Source organism: Diaporthe batatas, assembly GCF_019321695.1.
Source record: "Diaporthe batatas strain CRI 302-4 chromosome Unknown Contig00003, whole genome shotgun sequence".
NCBI classification, from domain to species: Eukaryota; Fungi; Ascomycota; class Sordariomycetes; order Diaporthales; family Diaporthaceae; genus Diaporthe; species Diaporthe batatas.
The window spans coordinates 6,827,846-6,851,502 of record NW_025408550.1 but is presented as its reverse complement, the minus strand read 5'-3'; the positions used below and the strand labels follow the sequence as shown (position 1 = coordinate 6,851,502).

At 57.0% G+C, this 23,657-nt stretch overlaps 4 protein-coding genes across 4 annotated transcripts; 3 read left to right on the top strand and 1 right to left on the bottom strand.

Annotated features, from left to right (window-relative positions):
• Positions 1–383: 383 nt before the first annotated feature.
• KVR01_002524 (uncharacterized protein) lies at positions 384–5,611 on the bottom strand. The gene is made up of 4 exons (XM_044791747.1): positions 5,294–5,611; positions 3,695–5,223; positions 3,245–3,541; positions 384–3,189 (listed from the first exon to the last, which is right to left on the bottom strand). Exons 2-4 carry the CDS (start codon positions 4,312–4,314, stop codon positions 2,151–2,153), a joined length of 1,956 nt encoding a protein of 651 aa, XP_044647539.1. The 5' UTR covers positions 4,315–5,223; positions 5,294–5,611; the 3' UTR covers positions 384–2,150.
• A 160-nt stretch (positions 5,612–5,771) lies between these two features.
• Positions 5,772–9,552, top strand: KVR01_002768 (uncharacterized protein). Its single transcript, XM_044789537.1, has 4 exons — positions 5,772–6,069; positions 6,403–6,640; positions 7,045–7,845; positions 7,998–9,552. Exons 3-4 carry the CDS (start codon positions 7,059–7,061, stop codon positions 8,957–8,959), a joined length of 1,749 nt encoding a protein of 582 aa, XP_044647783.1. The 5' UTR covers positions 5,772–6,069; positions 6,403–6,640; positions 7,045–7,058; the 3' UTR covers positions 8,960–9,552.
• Positions 9,553–10,799: 1,247 nt separating this feature from the next.
• KVR01_003519 (uncharacterized protein) lies at positions 10,800–16,947 on the top strand. Its single transcript, XM_044788394.1, has 2 exons — positions 10,800–11,249; positions 11,516–16,947. The coding sequence occupies exons 1-2, from the start codon at positions 11,214–11,216 to the stop codon at positions 16,322–16,324; spliced, it is 4,845 nt and encodes a 1,614-aa protein (XP_044648534.1). The 5' UTR covers positions 10,800–11,213; the 3' UTR covers positions 16,325–16,947.
• A 165-nt stretch (positions 16,948–17,112) lies between these two features.
• On the top strand, positions 17,113–22,905 carry KVR01_003045 (uncharacterized protein). Its single transcript, XM_044793950.1, has 5 exons — positions 17,113–18,484; positions 18,576–18,645; positions 18,731–19,039; positions 19,406–19,522; positions 19,605–22,905. The coding sequence occupies exons 1-5, from the start codon at positions 18,079–18,081 to the stop codon at positions 19,783–19,785; spliced, it is 1,083 nt and encodes a 360-aa protein (XP_044648060.1). The 5' UTR covers positions 17,113–18,078; the 3' UTR covers positions 19,786–22,905.
• The last annotated feature ends 752 nt before the right edge of the window (positions 22,906–23,657 follow it).

Sequence of the window (23,657 nt, the reverse complement as noted above, 5' to 3'; positions counted from 1 at the left end):
ATTACTCCAGGGCTCACGCTGATAGTGCCCTACACATGAGCTACACGGGCCCAGATGCAGGCCGCAACTCCTAGGCTTTCCGCAGACCGTGCCCTTGTCCACCATCGAACTTCGTGGCTTTTCACGCGCCGTGGCCTGCCTTCCTTGCAGTGGTCTGCCAACTGACCCCATCGCACCACACCCAGGTTCGGGCTTTCGGAAGTACTCAAAGGCTATTATGGACCTGCTTGGTTTGTGCGGGTCCAAATGTTTCCCACTGTGGTCTAACACGAGCTGTCTTCACATTTTGTCACTCGCTGCGACTTTATGAATTCCATGACCTTGCCACCCTTCAGAGCACCCTCTTTGTCCCTTCAAGAACTTGAAATCATAGAGCTCACTGCTGTCACGTTGATGCTACACATCCTTTCCACTTTTTTAAGTGTGCCGCTCACTTGACCAAGTCTCGTCCTTCTGTGGTTTCGCTTCTATTCCGTATACGTCCGAGGACATACATGGTACCTTCATACGGTGGTAAGCGCCCAAGACCCCTTGCCTTCTAATTCCTTGAAAACTTTCCCTTTTCTCATTCTCCACCTACGACAAGCTGAACCCTACAGCGCAGCCTTCGTTCATGTTGCTGTGGCCCAAGTTTCGCCCACAAACTCATTGTATCTTGCATCTGTGCACAGCCATCCTGATGACAGCGGATTCGCACTCATCATCTTTTGATGCACTGCAGTGAACGTGGATACCCTATCTGCGCGTGTCCCGAGGCGCCTCAACTCCTCCCGGCAAGCCTCCTCGGCGACAAGTGGATTCTTGGTAGCCTCGAGGTCGTCGTCGGGAAGTCTGTAGAGGCGCTCCTCCAGGCCCCCATCGTTAAGTTGGGGTCCCAGACAGCCCTTCGCAACACGCGGGAGCGCAACCATGGCTGCCGTGATAGTATTTGTCTCGCTGATGTGGTCCTTGATGGAATATTCTCAACAGGCTGCATGCGCCTGATGAAATGGATCCTATTCTGCTCGCATGCGTCCCAGGGGGTCAAGATTTCACCCCACCCGGTCTAAGAGCCTGCGGGGGAGAATGCGAATCGCAACCTGGAGAGCATACTTAAGTAGTCAGCCGGATCGTAGTGGAAAGTTGCGGGGGAAACAGACCAAGTAGACCTGATTTGACGATGCGACAGCAGCAGCACCAAATGATGGTAAGGGTTCATGGAGCGGGGCATCATGAGACACTGTGGTCTTGGTCGATGATATGATTTTGAGTCTCCTAGGTGTCAGGGGAAGTATACTAGGAGCCGTTCCTCCTTCGATCCCTGCGCCTGTACCTCCCTTTTGCGCCTGTTATCCAGCGCGGTAAAAGCCAGGACAGGATCAGTTTTGGTTGATCCATCGCTACTCCACGGATGTAATTGAAAATGCTGGAAAAATCAGGGCCGTTTGTGCCTCGACCGTGCTGCTGATCAAGAAAGTTTGCGATGCGCTCGTTGATGCGCTCATATGTCTTGACTCTTGAGGTTGGTAACGTCATGGATCTACTCAGGTGTCGCGAGCAGCTTGAAAAGATACATGCTGGATCGTCTTGGCCAGAAATGGCTCCCAACACGGCGCTGGGGGTAGGTAAAAGTACAGATTTTCTAATCAGACGTACCCCGTTAGATGGGTTCCGGGTCACTGTCACTTTCGTAATTCCTGGGACTTGTATAGTTTCCTCACCAACGCTACTTGAGGGTTGCTGCCAACATGTCTGTGACTGTGACTATACGTCTTCAAAAAAGAAAAAGGGGGGGGGCCTAATTGATTCGACCCGCCAATGACAAAATCCCATCGAATAGTTCCCACGCGCTTTCAACCCATCACGAGTGGGTATCAGCGTTCATCCTGCCAAAGAGCATCGGCAGTCTTGGTCGTCTCACTCCTTCGTGATATGTGCATGACTTTTGACATATGAACATGTCTTGCCAGAAACCGGCAAAGACCGCAGTGGGATGCCCTCGGGTGTGAACGCCGACATTATGCAATAATTCGTATATCAAGACCATCTCGATCCCATCTCATCCCAACAGACGCCACTAAAAATGCCGGAAATCTGACCCTCCACCCCAAGTAACAAAAACGAACCCGTCAGACACTTCGCGTACCAATAGGATTCGGACAACAGGGAGCTCAGGAGGCGAACTCTTGTTGCCATTTGATCAAGTCGGTCGACAGACGCGCCATCATCTCCATGGACGAAAGGTCTTTGAAGTCTCTCTGCTCTCCTAATGGGTGAGAGCTGGATCCCGATTCGCCATTAGCGAGCTCCGACGCCCTTTTCTGTCCCGGACGAGAGGTAATACCGGCTGTGTGTGGAGCCACGCCTTCGACAGGCTTAGGACTGTCGCTATTCGGCGGGGTCGCCTCTCCGGCCATCTCGACTTGTGTCCTGGATATGTAGTCTAGCATTGCGCCGGCCTTGCGCTTCATGTCAGTCATCGACACCTTGCTATTGAATCCGCCCTTAGCCCGCGAGTGTGGCTTGTGTGAGGCCTCGCCAGATTTGGCATGATGTCCGTGTCCAGTCTCATGTCCTTGTACATCTCTTGACTGAGACCGCGCTGGAGACGTCTCGTCGCGTATGTCTCGATCCTTGGTATATTGGTTCTTCCCCTTGCCTTTCTTGGCTGGGGCTCGTTTGGGCTTCGATGAGCTCTGGGCGGGCGTGTGTGTCGGAGGTGTATCGGGTGCCGGCTGTGACGAAGGTGGTGCCTCGACTGTGAAAGTCGTTTCTGCCTTACTCTCAACCCCACCTGTTGATGTTGCCGTTGCTGGGGCCGTCGTCGTCGCCTTCTCGCCTGTCGACCGGCTGGCTACTGTCCGAGTTGCCAATGGCAATTCCTCCGAAGGATCCGAATCTGTATCCGCTTGAGCCTCCGACCCCTTCACAAGAATCGTAGATACGGGTGTGCTACCATCAGCTCGCCGGCGTTCTGCCCGACCGCTACGTTTTTTTGCTGCTTCAGCCCTTTGTCGCTCCCGTTCCTCCCGTTCCTTCTCCTTGTGCTGGCCCTGGTTGCGAGTCACCAGGTTACGGGGCTTTTTCAACCCACTTCTGTTGTTTGAGGCTTCTTCGGAATCCTCGATGGCGTCTGGCTGTTCATTGTTGTCTTCCGCTGGCGACGGGGACTTGGACTTTGTACGTTGCCTCTTGCCAATGTCTTGTTTCCTACAAGCACTTCTTGTCAGTCGCTCATTGCGCTGCGAAGCCAGAAGTAACATACTCTTCGCTGTCATCGCGGCCACGCTTGGATCTCCTGCTACCACTAGCACTTTCAATTGCACCGTCTTGGCCAACAACCTCCTTGCTGGCCTCAATTGCCAGACGAAGCTGCTCCTCCTCGTCATAAGCTGCGTCCCTGCTGTTCATGGTAGATCTTCTCTTGGATGCCTGTGTGATCGACGACTGCCGACCACTTCTCGTTTCCCTCTCTTTGCTATCTTTGTCCTTCGGAGATCGTGAGCGGGTAGTCGACTTCCGGTGGTTAGGAAGGATAGGAAAGTAGTGAGAATAACGTTGTCTGAGAGACACGGAGTCAGTTTAGCCAACTACGCAGTGGCCAGGTGATCATTGACACCCGCGCACCAGAAGTCTGACGACGGTGTACGATACCAAGGCTGGTGCTTGCTCGCGCGCTTGGGTACGGGCGGACCAAAGCAGGAAAGAAGCTTACCCATTGCTGGCTATGTGTACCTTGTGAAGGTCTTTTCTGCACTCCTCACAGTAGTACTCATCAGGTGTTGTGTCCTCACTCATAATTCCGACGCAAGCACCGTGCTGCCAGACATTGCAGACATCACACTGCACGAACAGCCCTGCCACATCATCGTTAATGTCAGATGGCAGTAGCGGCTCGACGTCAATTGAATCTTTTGGACCATGCTTCTTGTCATCATCCACCGGTGGTGGGCCGGGGTAGTCGTCGAAGCCACAGACGCAACGGACGGCGCCGTCGTCCTCTTCGAGCATTTCGTCTGGATCGCCAGCCATTTCGATTGTGTCCCGATGTGGAAGTTGTTTGTCGCGCTCCTCTTCTTGTCCTTGGGCCCGAGTGCGACGGCGCCGGGTGGGCAAATCGTCGGTGCTCGCGACGGACTCGTCGGGCGGCTCGTCAGAGAGACTGGGTGTGGATTTCTGAGGTGAGCCGGTCTTGTTGACTGATCTGGTGTTTCGCTCGGGGCGACCCGAAAGACTCGACGATGTAGAGGACTGTTGAGATTGCGCCTGCGACTGCGATTGTGACTGTACTGTTCTTGCACGTGAACTTCGTCTCGGTGGAGAGTTCCCTGCCATTGCTTGCCGCGAGGGCTGTGTGGGAGAGAGGCACGAAGCAGGAGGCAGATGGTGCGACGCGCAGGTGGCTGGACCAAGGCCTCTCCAATGAAAGACCGGTAGCCGTGTGTAGAGGGATGGTGGGGGACTGAGAGCCGAGGGAGGAAAGTGACCGTTCTGGAGCTTGGCAGAACAGTGAGGACGAGGGCAATTGTCGAGGAGGGAGGGGGTAGTGGGTGAAGTCGAGCTTCGTGGCAGGCGGAAGTGGCGTCGAGATCTAGTTCGAGGGAGGCAGGGACGGAACGAAGGAGGTTTGCTGCTCGACGAAGCAGACAACCATGACCGAGAGGAGACTGCAGGGAGGAGCAAAGACGGCCTACCACGGAAAGGGCTGGGCAGAGCAGCAGGACGAGGAGAAAGAGCCAAGTTTGGTAGGTGAGGTGGTCTGGGACCGGAGCGGAAGATGGACGAGTGGGAAAATCCAAACCCAATAATGCTGAGTGAGAGGGTAGCGCAGCGCAGCGCAGCGCAGCGCCGGAGAGCACCAAGCAGCCCATGGGGCCTAAGGGCTATGTGCCGGAGGTGCCCCTTGCTGCATTGCACAGTCCGTACCTAGGTAGGTACGTAGGTACCTGCCCGGATATGTGGGCGGGGTCTGCTAGGCAGCACGCTCTCAGCCAGCAGCCATGGCAGAGGACCAGGGTCTCGGCCTAACAGGCGCATTTTGGGACTGCCTGTTCACCACCGTGACCTGCACGTGCAAGGTTGCAACCCGCCCACCAAAGAAGTCGGAGCTCCTGTCTTTGGGTGGGGGGCCATTGGCGAGTAGACGAGAACACAAGGAGATGGATGAGCTCTGAAGGGACGGAGGAGTATTGGGTGCGTTGATATGTACTCGTTGCAGGCCGGCGCGAGCAGTGCTGTCGATATCTGAAGGATCCGTGTGGATGGACGTCAGTTTGGGGGCACTGTGGATGTGAGTGAGGGTAGGTGAGCTCACTGTTGCGAACCTCGTTGTTCTGGGAGAGGAGAAGGTGAGTTGTGAGATGGGCCGATGATTGATTGCACGGTCGATCGGCCAGGCGTGTGAGGTCAGTGAGCCGATGACAGAGGAGAACGGGCCCCGACGGGTAACGGCCAGGGCGGGCCGCTGGCCTGGTACGGCGTGGTATGGGGATGGATGGATTCATCACAACCCCTCGTATCAACAGTGCAGTCGGCAACCAGGCAGTCGAGTTTGACCACGAACAATAATTCCAGGCATGTGGATAGCCTACTGCCAGACTGTGTAAATGCTGCCCAGTGCTCAGTGCTCAACCACGAGGCCAAGGTGTTGAGCTGTCCTGGCCGCCTGTGCCAACTCGACATGCCCCCCAGCTTAGGTAACCCCGTTGGCTCACCAGCACTGTCCCGCCCACTGCCACTAGCCCGATTATCACTGACCCATTCCCATTATCAAGAATTCCCGTGTGTGCCATGCGTTTTAGGAGCCCCCCATTTCCCGACTGACCACCTTGTGCTGCATCCTGCATCCAGCATTCTGTATTTCACACAAAGTCCAAGCTCAGGTTCAGGTTGGAGAGTATACCGACCCTACCCGAGTCCTCTGCTTCTTTCTATTGCTTCAGCAATCCTTTGCCCGCATGCTTTGTTCGCCCCCGTTGCTTCTGTCCCCCCGCGACACCCATCCAGTCGTCATTCTCGCCTGGCGCCGGCCCCCGACAAGCGGGCAGTCGAGTTGCCTGGACGCAAACCCTCGTTTGGGCCCCAGCTAAGGTGGGTGGACTTCCATTCTGTTCTGTCAACGCACCAGCTGTTCAGCCCAACAACAATGCGTGTGCGGCGACCGAGAAGGGGGCACGAGTCCCGCTCGCCCAGGTCCTCATTCACGTTGCGATTGGTAATGACTCCGCCGCGGGGGGCGGCCGCTGCGTAGAGGCAGGCAGTATGGAGACGGTGGGGGAAGCTTGCTTCCTCACCCGTTGCCCTCACCCGTTGCCCTCACCCTATAGCCGGCCTGGCCTGTTGAAAGCTTCTTGGCCGACTTGTTGGGCCTAAGGCTGCTTTGCTGTTGCGAAACCAGTGTCTGATGACCGTGTCTTTGGGCAGGCGAGACGGCCACGATACCCGAGTAACTCCCCTCCGAGCTGGCGACAACGGTGTCGCCCACCACCACCTCCTCCCCTCCAACCCCCTAGAGCTGCCCGAGAGTGCGCTACTGCCATCGCCGATCAGTTGCGAACAGGACGGAAAAGGGCAGAGAAGGTCACTGTGCTGGGAGCTGGACTTGGGGTTTGCTTCGAGTAGAGTTCACAAGAAGAGGCTCTGTCTTGTAAGGCGGTAAACGGTCAGTCACCACCCGGTTGCCTTGCCCTGCCTTGCCTGGCCCTGCACTAGCCTGCTTCGCGGCGCATCGACTCGTTCACTCTTTCCCCTGCCATGACACTTTTCAAACTTGGGCCCTGGGGATCAAGCCCTTCCCCAACAGGTGCCCACCCCAATCTCTTCCTTCAGTCGCGACTCAACAGCAAGACGCCACCATGTCCGTCTCACGAGCCCTGGCGGCGGCTGGTGACGTTCTCGCCGGCGACACAGAGGGCGAATCCATCAAGGAGGGGCTGTCGGAGGGGCGCCAATATGCGATTATCGCCTTCCTGCACAACATCTGCCTTATCACCTTCACGTTTATTTGCCTATTCTCGGGTTTGTACGTCGCACTAATGCTTTGCGGTTGTGTTTTTCATCACGTAGGCTTCGACAAAAATATGGCTTCAGATACTGTACCTACCACTCCAGTCTATCACAACGACCGCTCAGATCGACCAATCCGACCGCTCCCTAAACGTCGCCTCCGCGAACGTCTGTCGCCGGAAGTCGCTGATTCGATCGAGTATCCACCAGCTCGCCAGTCCGCACCGGCTCTGTTTTCATACCCATGTAACCTGAAAGGGGCGCTGTCGGAGGAAGAGTCGGGCTCAGGCGCCAGAGACCCTCGTCCAGATGTCTCGGGCCATTCCACACCTCGCAAGAATGGGGCAAGTGCCGCGTCTGAGATGGACGAGACGTCCACCAGGAGAGCTGTCGTGGCCCGCCCACCAACAGAATCTCTGGGTCGCTCGCCGCGATTGCTGCAAAAATCCGATGCTTCGCGGCAGGGCCACACGCCACAGCCTCCGCCTTCAGCAGCATCGTCGGCGGACGGGTATGATTCTTTCGAGAACACGAATAACAAAAAGAAGAGGAAGATTCCGACGGCGGGAGAGATGAATGGGACACATGGCCTGAGCGATCATGGCTTGAACGATTCCCACGCCGGGTCTCCTGGCCTGGCAGCAATACCGGACAGGCCAGGAGAGAATGTGAACTCTACTTCGGTGCCCTACTACGGATCGGGAAGTTTCATTCCTGCTGGCCAAAACGTTTCTGGTCCTGGACGAGGCCGTTTTGGAAGGGCAAGAAACGGTAGGAGTCCGTTGCAAACTCTCTCTGATGCTAGTGGCAACTGGCTAGGCCGGAATTCTAAGAATCGTTCAGGTCACTGGTCCCCCACAGGTAAGTCTCTAATTGCGGCCTGTGTTACGCTTTTCTATTTCGCCAACATAAGATCTCGCCCTTGGATTGGCCAACCCTAAGACCACGAGTTTTTTGTTTGCCAACTTTGGAGTTGATTTTGGAGCTAAACTGACGTTATCTTTGTCTTCAAGCCCAAAGCACCGGCATTATTTCTAACGCGATTGCCAACGCAGAAAAAATCCCCGCCCTAGAAGGTCAGGAAAACACCAGCCTGCTCCACCAGCAGCAACCGGTCAAGTCGACCCCAGCTACAACGCAGTTCACCTTTACATGCGACTCTCAAGTCCCGGGAACTTTAGCATGGCCAGGTTCCGACCCCAAAATGTCTAGTTCGGCTGCAATGGACTACAGCCAGCCAGCGGCAGGAACCTATACGCACTCGCGTGCTAGCCAGACACCCCAACCGGTAGGCGCCATGGGTGGTCCCAGCCAAGAGGGTGCCCCCTCAGAAGGTAGCTTACGGGGCGAAGCTCCTCAGTCAGCGGCTACCCTTGAACGCAGAAACCGGCGCCGAGCGGCCAGAGACCTGCACCTACAAGCGAGGAAGCGTCGGGAGGGGACTGCTCGACAGAACTTCCTCAACCCGCCCAAGCTGGAGGATCAATGGATCTGCGAATTCTGCGAGTACGAGCGCATCTTTGGCTACCCCCCAGTGGCTCTGATTCGACAGTATGAGATCAAGGACAGGAAGATTCGCCAACAAGAGGAGGAACGACGCCGTGTGTGGGAGAAGGCAAAGGCGAGGAGCCGCAAGGGCAAGAAGAACAAGGCACCATCGAAGATCAGTGCCAACAACAACACCAACTCAAACGGCAACAGCGTGCACAGTCATCCCAATGACGCACATGCGGCACCGCCAATGAGTCTCGCACAAAGTCAGGGTACGCAGAGTGACGTGTTCGACGACGAGGACTACGAGGTAGAAGGCAACTATGACCTTGATCCAAGTCAACCGCCGGCCGAATATAATCGCTCTCCAAAGACATTGTCTGACACGCAAGGACTGGATCACGGCGGCGGCGGAGACAGCGGAGGCCGCACTGTAGCCGGGTCAGGAGCAATACAAACGGAGGGAGCACAGGGAAAAATTTAAGACTCGTGATAAACCCCCGTCAAACGGCTCCAGCGGAAGGGACCAGCGAGAGGGGAGGAGCGCCGGTGCTTCTTTTGGTTCGCGCCTTCGGAAGCGGACGCAGCAGGCAGCACTCCTGGAAAATCCACCCCTCCTGGTCTGTGAGCTCTCTGTAGGGGCGCCAGCGACTGGTGTCTAACTGGAAAGGCAATTTCAACAGATCCGATCTCGCGAACCTCTGGTACACGTTGCTGGGGACAGGTTCTCACGACAAGAGGCAAAGAGGTGGTCAGCTGGGATTGAGGCTTTACGAGTTGTCACTCCGCCCCCATATCTGCACAACTCCGCTCTTCTGTGCACATAAGACAATATAATTCCAAAACACACGCCATGGGACGACGTTTCCAAGAGTGGGACTGCTGGGATATGGAGAGCCGGAGCTCGCTGGTTGTGAGTGGACCGGGGGGCTCCCCAAGGAACGGGCGCTTGGGACGAAACTCGAGTATTGGTCCTCAACTCCTCACAAACATACCCAGTTGAACCGTAGGACCAATGTATGAGATGGATCCTCAGAGATATGAAACTGTGCAAATGTCAACCCCACCTCTCCCCGGCACCTGAGTATTCCCGTCTGGGTAGCTGCGTGCGTTGCTGGTTTCTTGCGGAAATGATCGCATGTCGTTGACCTGATGAGTAATCAGAACAATGATGGTGTGCCGGGCAGCATCTGGGGGCAAGCTACCTAGGTACCTACCTAGGTAGGTAGGTATGACGTATGACCATGCAAGCTCTGTCTAGTGCAAAGGCGGTGCAGAGGCGAGAGAATCGAGTACAGTTACCCTCAAAAAGTCTGGCCCACACCCCCTTTTTACACCAAAACTCACTATTTTTAACTCACTATACCACCTTTATAGAATTTCCTATAATAATTAACTTTTAATATATAATATATATTATTATATATATAATATATTAAATTTTAAAAAATCTAAGTATTAAACTTTTAAAAATATATAAGTTTTCTAATATATTAAATTTAAGAATTTTAATTTTAAGCCTTAAGACCTTCTATAAGACCCCCTAATAAGTTATGTTTTAAAATTTAAAACTTTATTGTTACTTTTAAATAGTTTAAAACTATTAATTCTTTATAAAATATTTAGTTTTTTTAATATAATAAATATTTATTAAAAGAATCTTTAAAAATAATATTTTAAGAATTCTATATTAAATACTTAATTAGTAAATAATTATTAAAAGTGGTAACTTTTGGTGTAAAAAGGGGGGTGTGGGCCAGACTTTTTGAGGGTAACTGTAAGCCGATGAAGGTCGACCCCAAAGCAGAACAAGCTCGGGGTAAGCAGGCGATGTCACCCAACACCAGCGCAACAACCAGAGAAGTCCAAGAGGGGGCCAACTGGCAGATTGGTCAACTCCCGACTAGGAGTCAAACAATCTCAAACTGCGAATCAGAAAACGACCGAGTTGGGCGGGCGGCATTAAAGGGCACACCCAAGTATACCCCCCGGCACTCCCCACACGGTCTACAGACTTGATGAGTGTCAACCGGTGCATCGGGCGCGTGGGTGACCGCATGGGAGGCTTGAATCGAGCTGCTGATTCCGCCGTCTCAGACCACGGTATGTCACGACAGAACACCAGAATACACCGTTGCGTTTGAGCTGGAGGCCGTCAGGCCGTCTGGGCGGACTCGGGCAGGCCAGGTGGTGCCCCTGCCCTCGGCGGTGCTTGGCGGGCCCAATTCGACCCAGAGGACAACCCTAGCGCCCGAGCTTTTTTAGTGTAGGCCGGCCCAGTCCCAGCTCGGTCGCTCTTGTCGATCACTGGGTATGGGCCCATCGGGAGCCCGGGGCTTGACAGACAGACAGACTGACTGACAGTCTGACAGCCCGAGAGTCCAGACCAGGGAGATTCTGGAGGATCATCCATCGTCATCTGTCTGTGGCCTGTGGTCCCGTCCCTGTCTGTTTCGCTCCCCCGTTCCTACCACCTCATGGACTCTTACACGAGTCCCCAAAACCCTCAGTTCAGCTCATTCACCGCACCAGGCCCAACCGACCTGCGTGCATCATCTTCCCTGACCGTCTCTGCCTAGTTTCAAGCTTGCTCACCTTCTTCCCTGCCTAGCCTCAGTTGTTAGTCTGCTGTTCGCCCGCCCGCCCTACTCTCATTAGACTTATTAGGCGCATGCGACAAGACAATACCCTACTACTACAATGCACGGTCGTACCCGGTAGCGAAGTAACGAGAAGCCATGTTCGGGTCTAGACGACGTCGCCCACCCAATCCGGTACGTCGAGCACTCGCCGCCGTTTCTCCTTTGTGCCACACTTCCAACGTCGGTGGACCTGTCATAGATCAACGGATTCACCTGCGTGGATGTAGTGGGAGTGCAGTACATGTCTGCATCTGCCTGAAATGCTGCTCCATCCCCGGCCTGTGCCCTGCTGCATCCGCCTTCCACCCACCCCTGTTTGATTCGCACAGCCTTTCGCCGTCATGGCCATCCTCAGCCGGGCATCTCGGGCTAACTCTACCTCCTCCCTCTCCTCACAGCCTCTCAATGCTTCCACCGCAAGCCCGAGCGCAGCTACTGCTGCCATCTCAGCCTTCACCCGTCGCGAGTCGAGCACTTCCTCGCTGAGCGCCGCCGCCGCCGCCGCCGCCCTCAAGGCCCGTCCCACCACCCCCACCAACGTCGCAGAGGTCCAGACAAAGAGGAACACCCGGAGGAGTGCGTCGCGATCCTCGTCGGCCGGAAGGAGCACTCCCGACACCTCGGCCCGGCCGGGAGGGCAGCTTAGGCGGCAGGGTAGCTCCGGGTCCATGACAGAGCGCACGTTCCGGTCCCCGTCGCCCGGAGCGCAGCCACAGAGGTCCCCTAGTAGCAGTGCAATCCTGAGGAGCTCGTATCAGCCAGACGACATGGCGCCCCCCGTGCCAGCCATACCGCAGAGCGTCAACATGCAGGCCGCCCAGGCGAGGCAGAAGCCCAAGAGCCTTGGAATAGTCACTGCGCCTGTGAGGACGGCGTCGCAGAAGGCTAATAGGGCCGGCGGAAGCTGGTTTGGCCCGGCCAAGACGGGTGACCCGGCCAATGTGAGGACCTCGGATGCGATCCTGTCGACGTCGCCAACGGTACAGACCCATACACAGATACAGGCACAGGCACAGACCCATGCGCCACAACAACGTGATAGCTTGGAGATGCAGGGCAGCCGTGGTTCGCCGGTGAACTTCTCGTATCCTGCGCGCATCCGCAGTCCTACATTCGTCAGGCCTGATGAAACAGCGCAGCCAGCGGCCTCTGCGCCCGAACCTCGCGCGAAGACCAAGCGGAGGAGCTCGACAATCTCTCCCCAACGGGGAGGCTCCGTCAGGTCCGCACGATCTTCATCCGTGAGCACAGAACCGACGCTCGTCTATGATCCGAATTCCAGGAGAATGATCCCCCAGGCCGATCTATCAGCCCTCGAACAGAGGATACAGACAGCCTCTGAAGCAAAGCCCAAAAAGAAGAAACAGTCGCCGGCTCGAACTGGCTCACATCTAGCCAAAGGGACGGTCAGTCGACCACAGGGTAGTGCAGTAGGGCCCGGATCTACCACAGCGGCACAGGCAGCTGCCGCTACCTCACTGCGATCGCATCAGGCGGAGGACAGACGCTGCGCGGTACAAGAATTAGAAGATGAAGACGACCGACGTGTCTCCTCAACAGCTCCCGGTGCCCCACGGACAGCAGTACCAGCAGCAGAGCAATACACCGGAGTTGCGCTGCCACATACTCGATATGCACAGGCATCGATGTCGCCTGCCTCAAGCGCGCCAGAAGTTATGCCCGAGTCACGTCCCCCGGCTGTCGCGACACATCAGACGAGCTTACAGAGGAAACCATCTGTGGTCAGAGAGGAGTCAGAATCGGAGGATTTGGAGTCTGAGATTGAGCTTGAAGTACCAAATCTTGTATCGACGCCCCCAAAATCCTCTTCTCCTCCGAATACTGTGCCAGCTCGACAGAGCGTCTACGCCCATGGCGTCCCGTCTCCGCCTCGGAGTGATCTCACGGAGGACCTGCCCGTTGAGCCAGCCCGTCCTCCCCCTGCGATACCGGTCGAGCTCGCCGCAGCACCGCCTTCTTCCTCCACGGAGCCTCGGCTTGCTTCTCAGGATGCAAACGAAGTGGTCGCTGAACCTCAAGGCGTGCAAGATATCCGACGCGATTCCCGGAACCATTCAAAAAGCCCCGTGCGCAATGCCCGCTTTGGTCCAGTGCAAGATAGCCTGACTGTACGGCATGAACCCCCGCCAAGATCAATATCTCCGAGAAAGTCGGCCCTGAAACACCAGAGTCCTTCTCGCGGAGCATCTCCCGCAGATGCCGTCTCGGACGGGTCTGAGGCCGGCATTCCTTCCCACGAACAGGCATTGCCTCGGAAGAAGTCAGTCCGCGTCAGCTTTGACGACGGCAATACGGTGGTTGTTGGTGAGGCTGCCGGGAACGCTGAGACGGACAGCCCATTACCGCCAAGTCCTCAAGCAGCGAGCAGGCGACCATGGTACAGCAGCCTCGGGATAGGCAAGAAGAAAGACGCAATACCTATAGAAGACGACGAGGGCATGAAGCCAAGACCAATGTTGCCTACATTTGGCAGCGTGAGAGGCAGGAAGCAGTCAGCCAAAGAGCCAGAGGAGCGCCCTCTTGTTCGGCCTCACGAGCCAGTCTACGAGGAGTCGGAGCCCCCTACTCCGGATCCTCTTGGTAAAGATGCTGATCCTGTGGGCCAATCTAGCGACCGTGCTCTGGGTGCAATAATCCACGAGCATGAACCCAAGAATGAGGCTAACATTTCCAAGTTCCGAGAGCCCCTGCCGCCTGTGGTCACATCCGTGGAGGGTAGCGGATATGCCTCGGATACTGCGAGCGACGATAGTGATGCTGCTCTCATGGCAGATACTCCCAGGCTTCACCCCGACGAAAGTCGAGTTAGCGAGGCTTCAACACTTGTTGCTGACTGGAAGCCCTCCAACGGCACCACATATGATCGGGTTGGAGGCGAGCAGATTGCCAGCGATGTCAAGGACTTTGGCGAGGAGCCGCATAATGCAGCTTCCGACGTGCCGGCCATATCCGTCACACAGCCTAGCCCGCGTATTGTCGAGTCAGAGCAAGACAAGGCTTCCTATCGTTTCCCGGGCGAGTTCCCAGAGACGGACGCCGAGTCGGATGCTGAGAACAAGTTTGCGGCCCATGACGCGACATTCATGGATTCGTCTGCGCCAGCACGACAGGTGACGTCTGAGCCTGTGGCACAAAAAGAGCATGCCATAGACGCAGTGTATACTCCCGGCACTGCCCTAGCCACAAAGCAAGTCGCTCAGGATCTCACCGATGAATCAGATGGGGAGAGTGTTTATAGCGATGCATACGAGGACCCGTTGGATCCCGAAGGTGACGGTTTCCAGTCACTGGATGCTGTCCTTGGCAGCCCCTCGAAACTACAGACATCTAGTACCGAGAGGGCGATGATGGATATCGCCGAGTCTCCGACGCCGGGCCTCCCACAGAAGGCACCCGGACACGAAACAGCGGCAATCGCCGCGATACAGAAGGAAGGAATTTCCGGACCCATTGGCGACTGGGAAGCTGCCAAGGCGTACTGGAGGAGTCTTACCGCTGAGAAAAGAGCCCAGCTGGAGAGGGAAGCAGCTGAAGACGCCGGTGCTGAGGGTGATCTCGAGGATGTGCAGCCGGATACAAAGAAACCGCGAAGAAAGAAGTCGATCGAAAAAAGAAATGCCGAGAAAAAAGTTATTGAGGAGCAGAGAGCGGCCGATGAACAGGTACGGACTTATATGGTCAAGCCAGGATCCAAGGCCCAGGACTATAGCTCAGCAGAGCAATCTACACCCCGTGGTACACGTGTCTCCGAGAAGGCAGAAGCAGGCGCCAAGCTGCGCAAGACCATGCGCTCCCCAGGCGGTAGCCCTGCCCAACCAACGCCCCCAGGTGAAACCGGGCCACGCATGCGCAAGTCTCTACGTCCAGATGCACCAGGCCGGTCGGCTGCAAACCCACAGCAACCTGCATCTCCCCCACCAGCTTTGGGTATCACCACCAAGATCACGGGGCCGAGCAGGCACTCGCGAGCGGTTTCGGAGCCAGAAGGCAGGCCTAGTATCACGCAGCCCAGCCTTCGACGCCACGGATCAGACTCCAGCGCAAGTAGCTTCAAGCGAGCAAGACCGGCAAGTCAAGGATTCGGCTTTCGCAAGACCATGAGGGCAGGCAGTGGTCCCCAGGGTGCAGAAGCCTCTCAAGAAAGGCAGCCAAGCCGCTTGTCGCTACGGTCCATGTCCCCTGGCGGTGGCTCTTCCATCCGCGGCCAACCTCCTATCACCATGGACGGCAGGATGCGTACAACACTCCGCGGCGGTCCGCCCGCCAACAAGCGCCGAAGCTCGCAGGACTCCGGGAAAGGCTATTTGCGCTTCTCCGGCTCCTTTGGACAGAAGGCCAAGGGCAGGAAAGGTTCCAGATTTGGCGATGATTCCAGTGACGAAGATGAGGCGGATGTACCCCGCCGCTTCTCGAGCCGCTTTGATGACTCAAGTGACGAAGAGATCGTTCCTGAGCTGCTGCCATCGTCAAACATTCCAAAGACGATGCGCGGTAACAGATCGCGCAACGCGCCGCCCAGTCCACCGCTGCCAGAGGAAGAGGAGCTTTCCGATGAGGAAGACCCCGTCTGCGGCGACGAGGAGGACAAATCCCATCGTGTCACCTCGGGCCAAGCTCCCATACCGCGCGCACAAGCCGATACCAGCATCAAACGCAGCCGTTCAGGCCGTGGCTCATTGCCCAGGGCTGACGAGGGTACAGGGCGCCCCGCACGCCGCAGCTTCATGTCATCGGTTCTGCGCCGAAATAAGAAGCAGGGCAGCGGTGCTATCTCGCGTCCCGAGCGGCGGGAGAGCGCAGCGAGGGCAGACACCAATCTTGAAAGGACTGCGGACGAGCTGGATGCTCTGAGATCCAACAGCCTGCGGGACAGGGCGGACAGTGGCGCCACATGGCCGCTGAACGAGGACGTGCCGGAGCACGACCCCCTCGCGGCGGAGGACCGCCAGACAGACGATGTCAAAGGCACACATGTCGTGGAGGGCGGGTCTGTGAACGGCCAGAGCAGTCCCGGTGTCTTGGGCCACTCGAAGTCACAGCCGTCGTTGTCAAGACCTTCGTTCCTGCAGCGAAGGACGATGTCGCATCAAGGCACGATTGATACCGACATCGTTGGAAGTGATGCCGGCGGCAAGAAGAAGAAGAAGTTTGGGGCTTTGAGGAAGATGTTCAAGCTTGATGAATAGTGGTCGGAAGGCGAGGGCTCCCGGCAGGGCAACTGCCTGCTGTAGTAAAGCAACCGGCTACCACGGGGTCTTGAGGCCATGGGACCAAGTAAGAGAAGGATGCAAATGCAGTCATATCGCCGGAGACACTGGATCTCACCACACACAGGGGGGGAAAGCGGCGGGCGGCAGCAACAGCAGACTATAGGTTTCATTTGTTTGGACGCTTTTTGGAAATGCAACAGCAGCTCACAAGATAGGTATACACGGGCAGGCAAGGATACCCCTAGGAAACAAAGGAAGGAATATTTGCCTTCAGGACAGCGAACTCGGCGGTGTTTTTTTCTTTTTCCCTTCTTTTCTGGAAATGATGAGGTCAGGTTTGAATGAGTCCTCGTGTGTCGGTCTCGAACATTCCAGCACGAGACATACGAGACAGGGCTGGTCTAAAGTGGATACCGGCGCTTGCTGCGAACAAGAACAAGCACGCATAGATGCTTCTAAATTTAATCTAATGAGACGAGAAGAGAACCCAGGGGAGTCGGAATCATTGGGCAGCTAGTAAGCTCACTGTACTCGCCCTCGCTCTCAACCAGGACGAGAGGAGTGCTGAGCGACGGGAGTCTGTCGCCCTGGTGTGTCGCCGTTCCGTCTCGTGTCACCTCAGCAGCGGGCAACGATCCGAAAGGTTGTGTTTCTGTCGGAGTCGGCCAACACGGCCCATCCCCCGTCCCCCCACACCCCTGGAAAAGGCTAAGGGCAGCTTTGAGACCCAACGTCTTGGAACTCTCTGCCCTGGTACTTGTCGGGATGATGCAAGCTGCACGTTTCTCCTTGTTCCTTCTTGTGGCCATGGAAGCATCGATCGGCTGGCTGCAGCCGCTGCGGCTGGGGTTGCATTCTTCCAGGGGTCCAGGGGCACTGACACCGGGGAGGGCGGACATGGATTGTGTGTAGGTTGTCAGGTTGTATGCTGTGTGTGGTGTGCTTGCCCCGGACTTTTCCTTGCCCCAGACTTTGCACCCCCAAGAGATCTGCAGCCGTGCAGCATGTACAACCCTTGGCGGGTGATGTCAAGCACATGTCTGGGCTGTAAGACGGGGGCGCCTTTCACTGGATCTCGGGTCAGTAGCACAAGGCGGAGGAAGTCAGCGGGTGTGAAGGGATGATATCAATGGCTTGGGAGCGAAGAAGAGTGCTGATCAGGCCGTCAGGTCGGCCTCCTTCTCCCCCCCTCGCTTGATCGGTCGGTATACCCAACGAGTGATAGGTGTACCCTCGCCCTCGCCGGCCCCGTCACGCAGCAGACGCGGCGCAGCCATCTCCCACCGGGGGGCCAAGCATCTAGAACAATCTCGCCCGGGGTACCGGGACCTCCAAGACACGGGCATTGAAAAGGCACTCACTCCCTCCAGGCCAGGTGATAATACCCAGCCAGAGTTCCCGCCAATACTAATACCTACTACTACCTACTCTGTGCTGGTGCTACCGTCGCACTACCCCGCCGTCGGATTGTGTCGCACAGCTCTTAGCCTTGACAGCTACTGCTTACCGTTGGCCGTGATTTGCTTTTCCCCAGCTCGAGCTCTACACCTACCTGCAAGGTCGACACAACACCGGTGCATATCAAACAAGCCCGGTGTGGCCCCCAGCAGAGAGACCCGAGCTTCGGACGGGCTTCTCATATCTCACCCACCCACTCACTCACTCACTTACTCACTCATCACTTTCCGAGCAAAACCCCCCAATCCCAGTCTACAAGGCACTACCCCAACATGTCCTCCTTCTCCAGAGCTGCCGCCGCCGCCTTGAGAGCCGTCGGCCGGCGGCCAACATTAGCCCCAGCTGCCACCACCAAGATCCAGATCCGCCCCTACGTGAAGGAATCGCGACAGAGACCCCAGGCTAGCAACCGAGACAAGAGCGAGCCCACCCACGCCGGCACCTTCGCCCGCACCGACGACAGCATCACCGTCGAGTACCCAGAGGACCATGAGCTCCCTAGCTCGGGGCCCATCGTCGGCGCCGGCCGCGCCGGCCTGCACGTCTACCCTACATTGGCCGCCTTCTCGCTGCAGGGCAACGTCGGCGTGGTCACCGGCGGCGCGAGGGGCTTGGGGTTGGTCATGGGGCAGGGGATGGTTGTCTCCGGCGCTGACTTGGCTATTGTTGACATGAACAGTAAGTCTTCTTCCCTGCGTTGACACCCAGGGTCGGGACATCTGGAGGCGGGTGGAGGGGAATCGACGTGAGAGCTGACGGGGAACGACAGAGGACGAGGCTGAGGTGCAAGCCCGGGCCATCATGGACCAGTTCAAGAAGGATAACCCAAACGCAAAGAAGTGAGTGTGCCCAAACAAACGAAGAGAAGCCAGACACCGTACATCCACCTCCTGTGTCCGGTCGCGACTGACACCACAGCCCAAGGTCCCCAAAGGTGACGGCCCACTACGCCGACGTGTCGGACCCGGACTCGGTCACCGCGTGCATCGCCGACATCCTCGCGCAGCACGGCAAGATCGACAACCTCGTCACGTCTGCCGGCTTCACCGAGAACTACAACGCCACCGACTACCCCATCGACCGCATGCGCAAGCTGTTCGCCGTCAACGTCGACGGCACCTACCTCTTCGCCACCGCCGTCGCCCGCCACCTCATGGAGCGCGAGGCAAAGGGCAGCATGGTCTTTATCGGCAGCATGAGCGGATCCATCGTAAACGTGCCGCAGCCCCAGGCGTGAGTGTGTTTCTTATTTCTGGCGATTGTCCCTGCCCCCATTTTGCACCCTCCCTGGCTCTCGCCTCTGGCTCTTCAGACTGCTCTGCCACAGCGGACAGCACTGGGTTTCATCAGCTCACAAGGTTCGCCGTTGCGCGCCGTCCATTGGGACTGCTGCGGGCAGCATATCTGCTGCAGGTACAGTTGAGAAAGGCGTGGCTTCATGCCCCGACTGGCTCGCGGCTGATCCGCGATCGCTTTCCCAAATCAGGGAGGGATTCGTACACGCCAAGAGCCCCCCTCCCCCGGCAGGATAAGACGCTCTCTTCGGGCTTGATGGAGGTTAAAGTCCAGGATTGAATGCTGACAGCTCGCCGTTCACAGACCATACAACTCAGCCAAGGCAGCCGTCCGCCACTTGGCCGCGTCTCTGGCAGTCGAGTGGGCGCACGCGAACATCCGCGTCAACTGCATCTCTCCGGGTTACATGTTGACGGCTCTGTAAGTCGTCTCCCCATGTTCTGAGCCCGCACTGGCCGGCATTGTCTTTGGAATTTGCTGACCCACCCACCCATCCCGACAGCACCCAGAAAATCCTCGACGACAACCCGGACCTCCGGAAGCAGTGGATCTCGCTCATCCCCCAGGGAAAGATGGGCCAGCCGGAGGACCTCATGGGCCCGTTGACATTCTTGTTGTCGGACGCGGCCGGCTACGTCACTGGTGCTGATATTCGTGTCGACGGTGGCTATACCGTCACTTGATCCACGATGAGAATTATGAACTGTTCTGTCAGTCTTAGTCTTGGTAGTGAGTCTTGGCTTGGTCGTTGGTCTTGGGATGTTTGGCGTTTAGGGGGCAAAATCTGGATGGTTCCGCGAGCGAGAGAACCCTAGTGAGTAATCGTTCTTTGGGGTGGCAGTGTCCTTCTGCACCCGTGTATTACTGTCCAATTCAGTAACGTCCTCCTGACAACTCGATCGAGCCGCAGTAATTTGTGGTGATCCATGGAATATCCTGCAGTGTTCAGGTGTTTCCAGTAATGTTTCAATAACCCTAGAGTCCGCATCCTTGCGTGTGCTTTGGGCTCTGCCGCAGTCTCTCCCGTCTTGTCATTTGAAATAATATGGAATCATGCCAGTGATGCCGACATGTCCAAGTCTAGGCCCCTTTGGATTGTATGAGTCCCGCTACTCTTGGGCCTACACAAGTAGGTGGCGAGAACCACCAGGAGGATAGGAAGAGAATTCGCGGTAGACCGGTCCCGATCTAGAGACTGGGTAGGACGCGAGCGTAACCTATTGAGCTGAGGATCGGCCTGACTCGAAATATTGACCGTTGAAGATTTTCAACGGCACGGCTTGAGCGGGGCGCACCACTGCCTTTCTGACGGCGTCGAACCGAACCATTGTTTGGTCAGGATTGTTGGGAAAGGGCTTGCCACACAGCCACACTGCCACTGTCAGCATCACGGCCGTCTGTAGGCCCGTCTCCATTTCTGTAAGGCCTTGGGCATTTGCAACCCCAAGGGAATCCTGCGTTCCCCAATCGTGCCAATCCCCAGATGCAGTGTCCAAGAGTCTGGAATATCTCATCTCTCGGCCCGTCTTGGCTGACTGGAGGAGCCGCTAGTACATCGGTTTGCTCCGGACGGGACCAGCGCGAAGGCCGATCGATGAGAGGCGTTGTGGCGGCGCGCGTGCGTCCAACGAGGTCCATGCCCGACCCTCCTGCTGCCCGTCAACCTCCCCCCCTGCCTGCCTGGTGGGCTCTCACCCTGTATCTGGAGATCTCTGGTTTGACATCTCATACCTCCCGGTGTGGTGGTTGCTCCCGACCTGGACTGTCAGTGTAAGCCATATCGACACCAGTGGTGCTGTTCTTTGGCGGCAAGGATGAGACAGTTTGCCGGGGCGTTCCGTCCTCCCGACAATGGATGGGGGCAAAAGTGCCCCACGACACAAGTCCAGCCGGGGTCCAATGTGGCCAGCTGGTTGCCGTGCGAGGCGATGCGTCTAGACCGGCTGCGACACTTGTATCGACGCTACGAGATCAGGAGCAGAGTCGAATCGACAACACATCCGCTTTTGATGATCTGTTGGGATTGTAGGCGAGACTGCAACCCCAACAGGAGTTTGGCCTGGTCACTGCATCCACAGCTCCGGGGCCGCGGAGGAGGGAGGGGGCATGGGGAGGAGGCAATAGAAGGGGGTATACTATATGCAACAGCATGTCACTGCCTGTCACTGCCGCAGCTGTCTTGCGCATATGAGGACACCATCTTTTGATTGCCGTCCTGGAACTGGACGTTCTCGCCAATCTGCGAGTGGGTTCCTGCAGATGTCGCTTTGTGACCCACACAAGCCCAAGTAGTGTGTTTTCTCGAGTGGTTTTTTTCTGACATGTGAAAGGGAAGCTGGGCCAGCGATATTCGGCGCCTAGTGTAGATACGCAATACGCCGAGCTTGAACCAAGCGGCGCGTCTCGGGGGAACTCACGAATCAGAGCACTGTTTTCGAAAAGTGGTGGAATATCATGGCAAGTTTTCGCATTTCTTGTTCTGTTTTTTGTTTTCTAGAGGGGGAGTGGCGGCCATAAGTTCGAGGCTTGGTTGACTATGCCAACCAAACAACTGCACCTTGCGACAAGTGGGAGCGTCGAATAGCGTCCGGTGCCCCGGCGGGCACGATGCAATGATGCTTGGAGCGTGCAGAATGAAATCCTTTGTCGCCTGTGTCGTCACAGCATTCAAAGCTGCCTGCAGTCATGAAGGCGCGGCGCAGAGTGTTGCACCGGGGAAAACAAACACGGGCAAGTCAGATGCTGCGCTGCCGGGGCCGGTGTGACTGGGAGTTCGTAGGCACAGGTGTGTTACGGGCGGGCTGGGCTTAGAGCTCGGCCGTGGCCAGATTCTGTCCAGATTTGGCTGCAGCCGTGGGCACCACTGTGTACTTCCAAGGACGAGCGGCCGTGATACACCACGGTGCTCCAGGGTGGTGAACAGCGCTGAGCCCACCCAATGAGAGCCTCGCCTCGCGGCAGCTACATGAGAGATGCCATGTTGCGCCGAGATTTATGGTCACACGACCTCCTCTGTTCTCCGCAGTTTTGATCAGGCGACCCGCGGCAAGGCAGGACCGAGAGATTGCATGGTTTACCAAAATCTGCGAGCGGGGGCTTGGAAGCTGACGGCACCATCATGACAAGCGGAAGGTGTCAGGGTGTTCGTCCAAGTTACACGGCGGACAGAGAGTAAGACAGCTGCGTCACGAGATACGACCAAGGCGCCAGGGTGCAGCAGAAGGAAGCGTCCGGCGCGCGGGCTGGCAGGCGGTGTGTCTCGGCCAGGCGAGGGCAGTTTGCAATGCCCAATGGCACGGGGCTGGACCCTTGCAACGGGCATGCTCAGCTTGCTTGTACGCATTTTTGCCACCTTCGAAGTTTGGTTTGCGTCGGCTGGTAGGAAGCTGGGAAGCTGGGAAGCTGGGAAGCTGGAAGCAGGAAGCATTGCAAGGTCATGGTTGGATATGTAAGAGCGCAGGTTACAACTCACAAGTCGAAGCAGGACCAGCAATCCCCCTGCCAAGGAACACGGGCAAGGCCATGCCCTCCGGGACACGATACCGCACAATGCCACGCCGCCTGGTCAAGGTTGAGCCTGTGCACGAGGCTGTCTCAATCGCAGAACCTCGTTGGCTGGCCAGCCTGGTCAGGTGGACTGAAAGTGGTACAAGCCTTGGCTCCGTGCTGAAGTTTGCTGGCTGGCAGGCATATTGGAACTGGATACTCGGTACAGATGCCGCGGCGTTGAGGACTGGGGGATGGCGTGCTGTAGCCTATAGCCTGTTAGCAGGCCTGGGCCTCATCGGTGGTCCACCTGCCCATGACTGATGGGGGGGGCTTAGTCGGGGGCCCATTCGGGATTCTAGAACAGCTGTGCGTGCGTGTTCGTGCCGAGACGTGGGGGCGGGCGGCAACGGCTCCAGGCCGCCGCCTGTCTGCCAGGCTGCCAGGCACGCAGGGGTGCAGGGAGCGGAAGCGGTCACGAGGGCTCGGATAATAATGCTGTAATCATCATGCTCATGCTCATGCGGCTCCGGCTCCGCGGCTGAAGACAGCCAGCGCATGGCTGCTGCAGGTGCAAGTTGTGGTCCCGCTGGCTCGGTGAAGGGTGGCTCGGATGGCACCGTATGGTGCTGTAGCCTGTGATACTCCGTACTGTAATCCCGGTGACGACGATGTGGGCGACGAGGCGGACGGCCCACGGAATCGCTGGGCAGGTGGTCAGGTACCAGTCCTGTCATCCTGATAGGTACCTTTCGGCCATGCAGCATTGTGTCAGCCACCCGCCATCCGGCCTGGCGAGTGGCAGCAGCGGGTGGCGTCCTGAGTACCGATCGCCTCTGCTTCTTGCTGCACGACCAGGTCAGGAGACCTGCTGCTGTGGTAGGCAAGGTACCAAGGTAACGTCGGTAGGCCCTAGGGTGTGAGGCATGTCCACGGCCGCTGACTCAAGCCTCGTGTTATACATGATGATGAATACACGTATAAGTCAGTACTTTGCCCTTCACACTTGCTGCTGCTGCTGCTGCTGCTGCTGCTGCTGCCGTTGCCGCCGCCGCCGCCGCCGCCGTCG

Excerpts from the sequence above, each read along its gene's own strand:
- KVR01_002524 (XM_044791747.1), bottom strand. The coding sequence starts at position 4,314 with ATGGCAGGGAACTCTCCACCGAGACGAAGTTCACGTGCAAGAACAGTA. Across the intron at positions 3,542-3,694 it reads GTACACATAGCCAGCAATGG|ACAACGTTATTCTCACTACT; the intron begins GTAAGCTTCTTT and ends CGTGTCTCTCAG. Across the intron at positions 3,190-3,244 it reads GGCCGCGATGACAGCGAAGA|GAAACAAGACATTGGCAAGA; the intron begins GTATGTTACTTC and ends AAGTGCTTGTAG.
- KVR01_003045 (XM_044793950.1), top strand. The coding sequence starts at position 18,079 with ATGTCCTCCTTCTCCAGAGCTGCCGCCGCCGCCTTGAGAGCCGTCGGC. Across the intron at positions 18,485-18,575 it reads GGCTATTGTTGACATGAACA|AGGACGAGGCTGAGGTGCAA; the intron begins GTAAGTCTTCTT and ends GGGGAACGACAG. Across the intron at positions 18,646-18,730 it reads GATAACCCAAACGCAAAGAA|GTCCCCAAAGGTGACGGCCC; the intron begins GTGAGTGTGCCC and ends CCACAGCCCAAG.
- KVR01_002768 (XM_044789537.1), top strand. The coding sequence starts at position 7,059 with ATGGCTTCAGATACTGTACCTACCACTCCAGTCTATCACAACGACCGC. Across the intron at positions 7,846-7,997 it reads AGGTCACTGGTCCCCCACAG|CCCAAAGCACCGGCATTATT; the intron begins GTAAGTCTCTAA and ends TTTGTCTTCAAG.
- KVR01_003519 (XM_044788394.1), top strand. The coding sequence starts at position 11,214 with ATGTTCGGGTCTAGACGACGTCGCCCACCCAATCCG. Across the intron at positions 11,250-11,515 it reads GACGTCGCCCACCCAATCCG|CCTCTCAATGCTTCCACCGC; the intron begins GTACGTCGAGCA and ends CTCTCCTCACAG.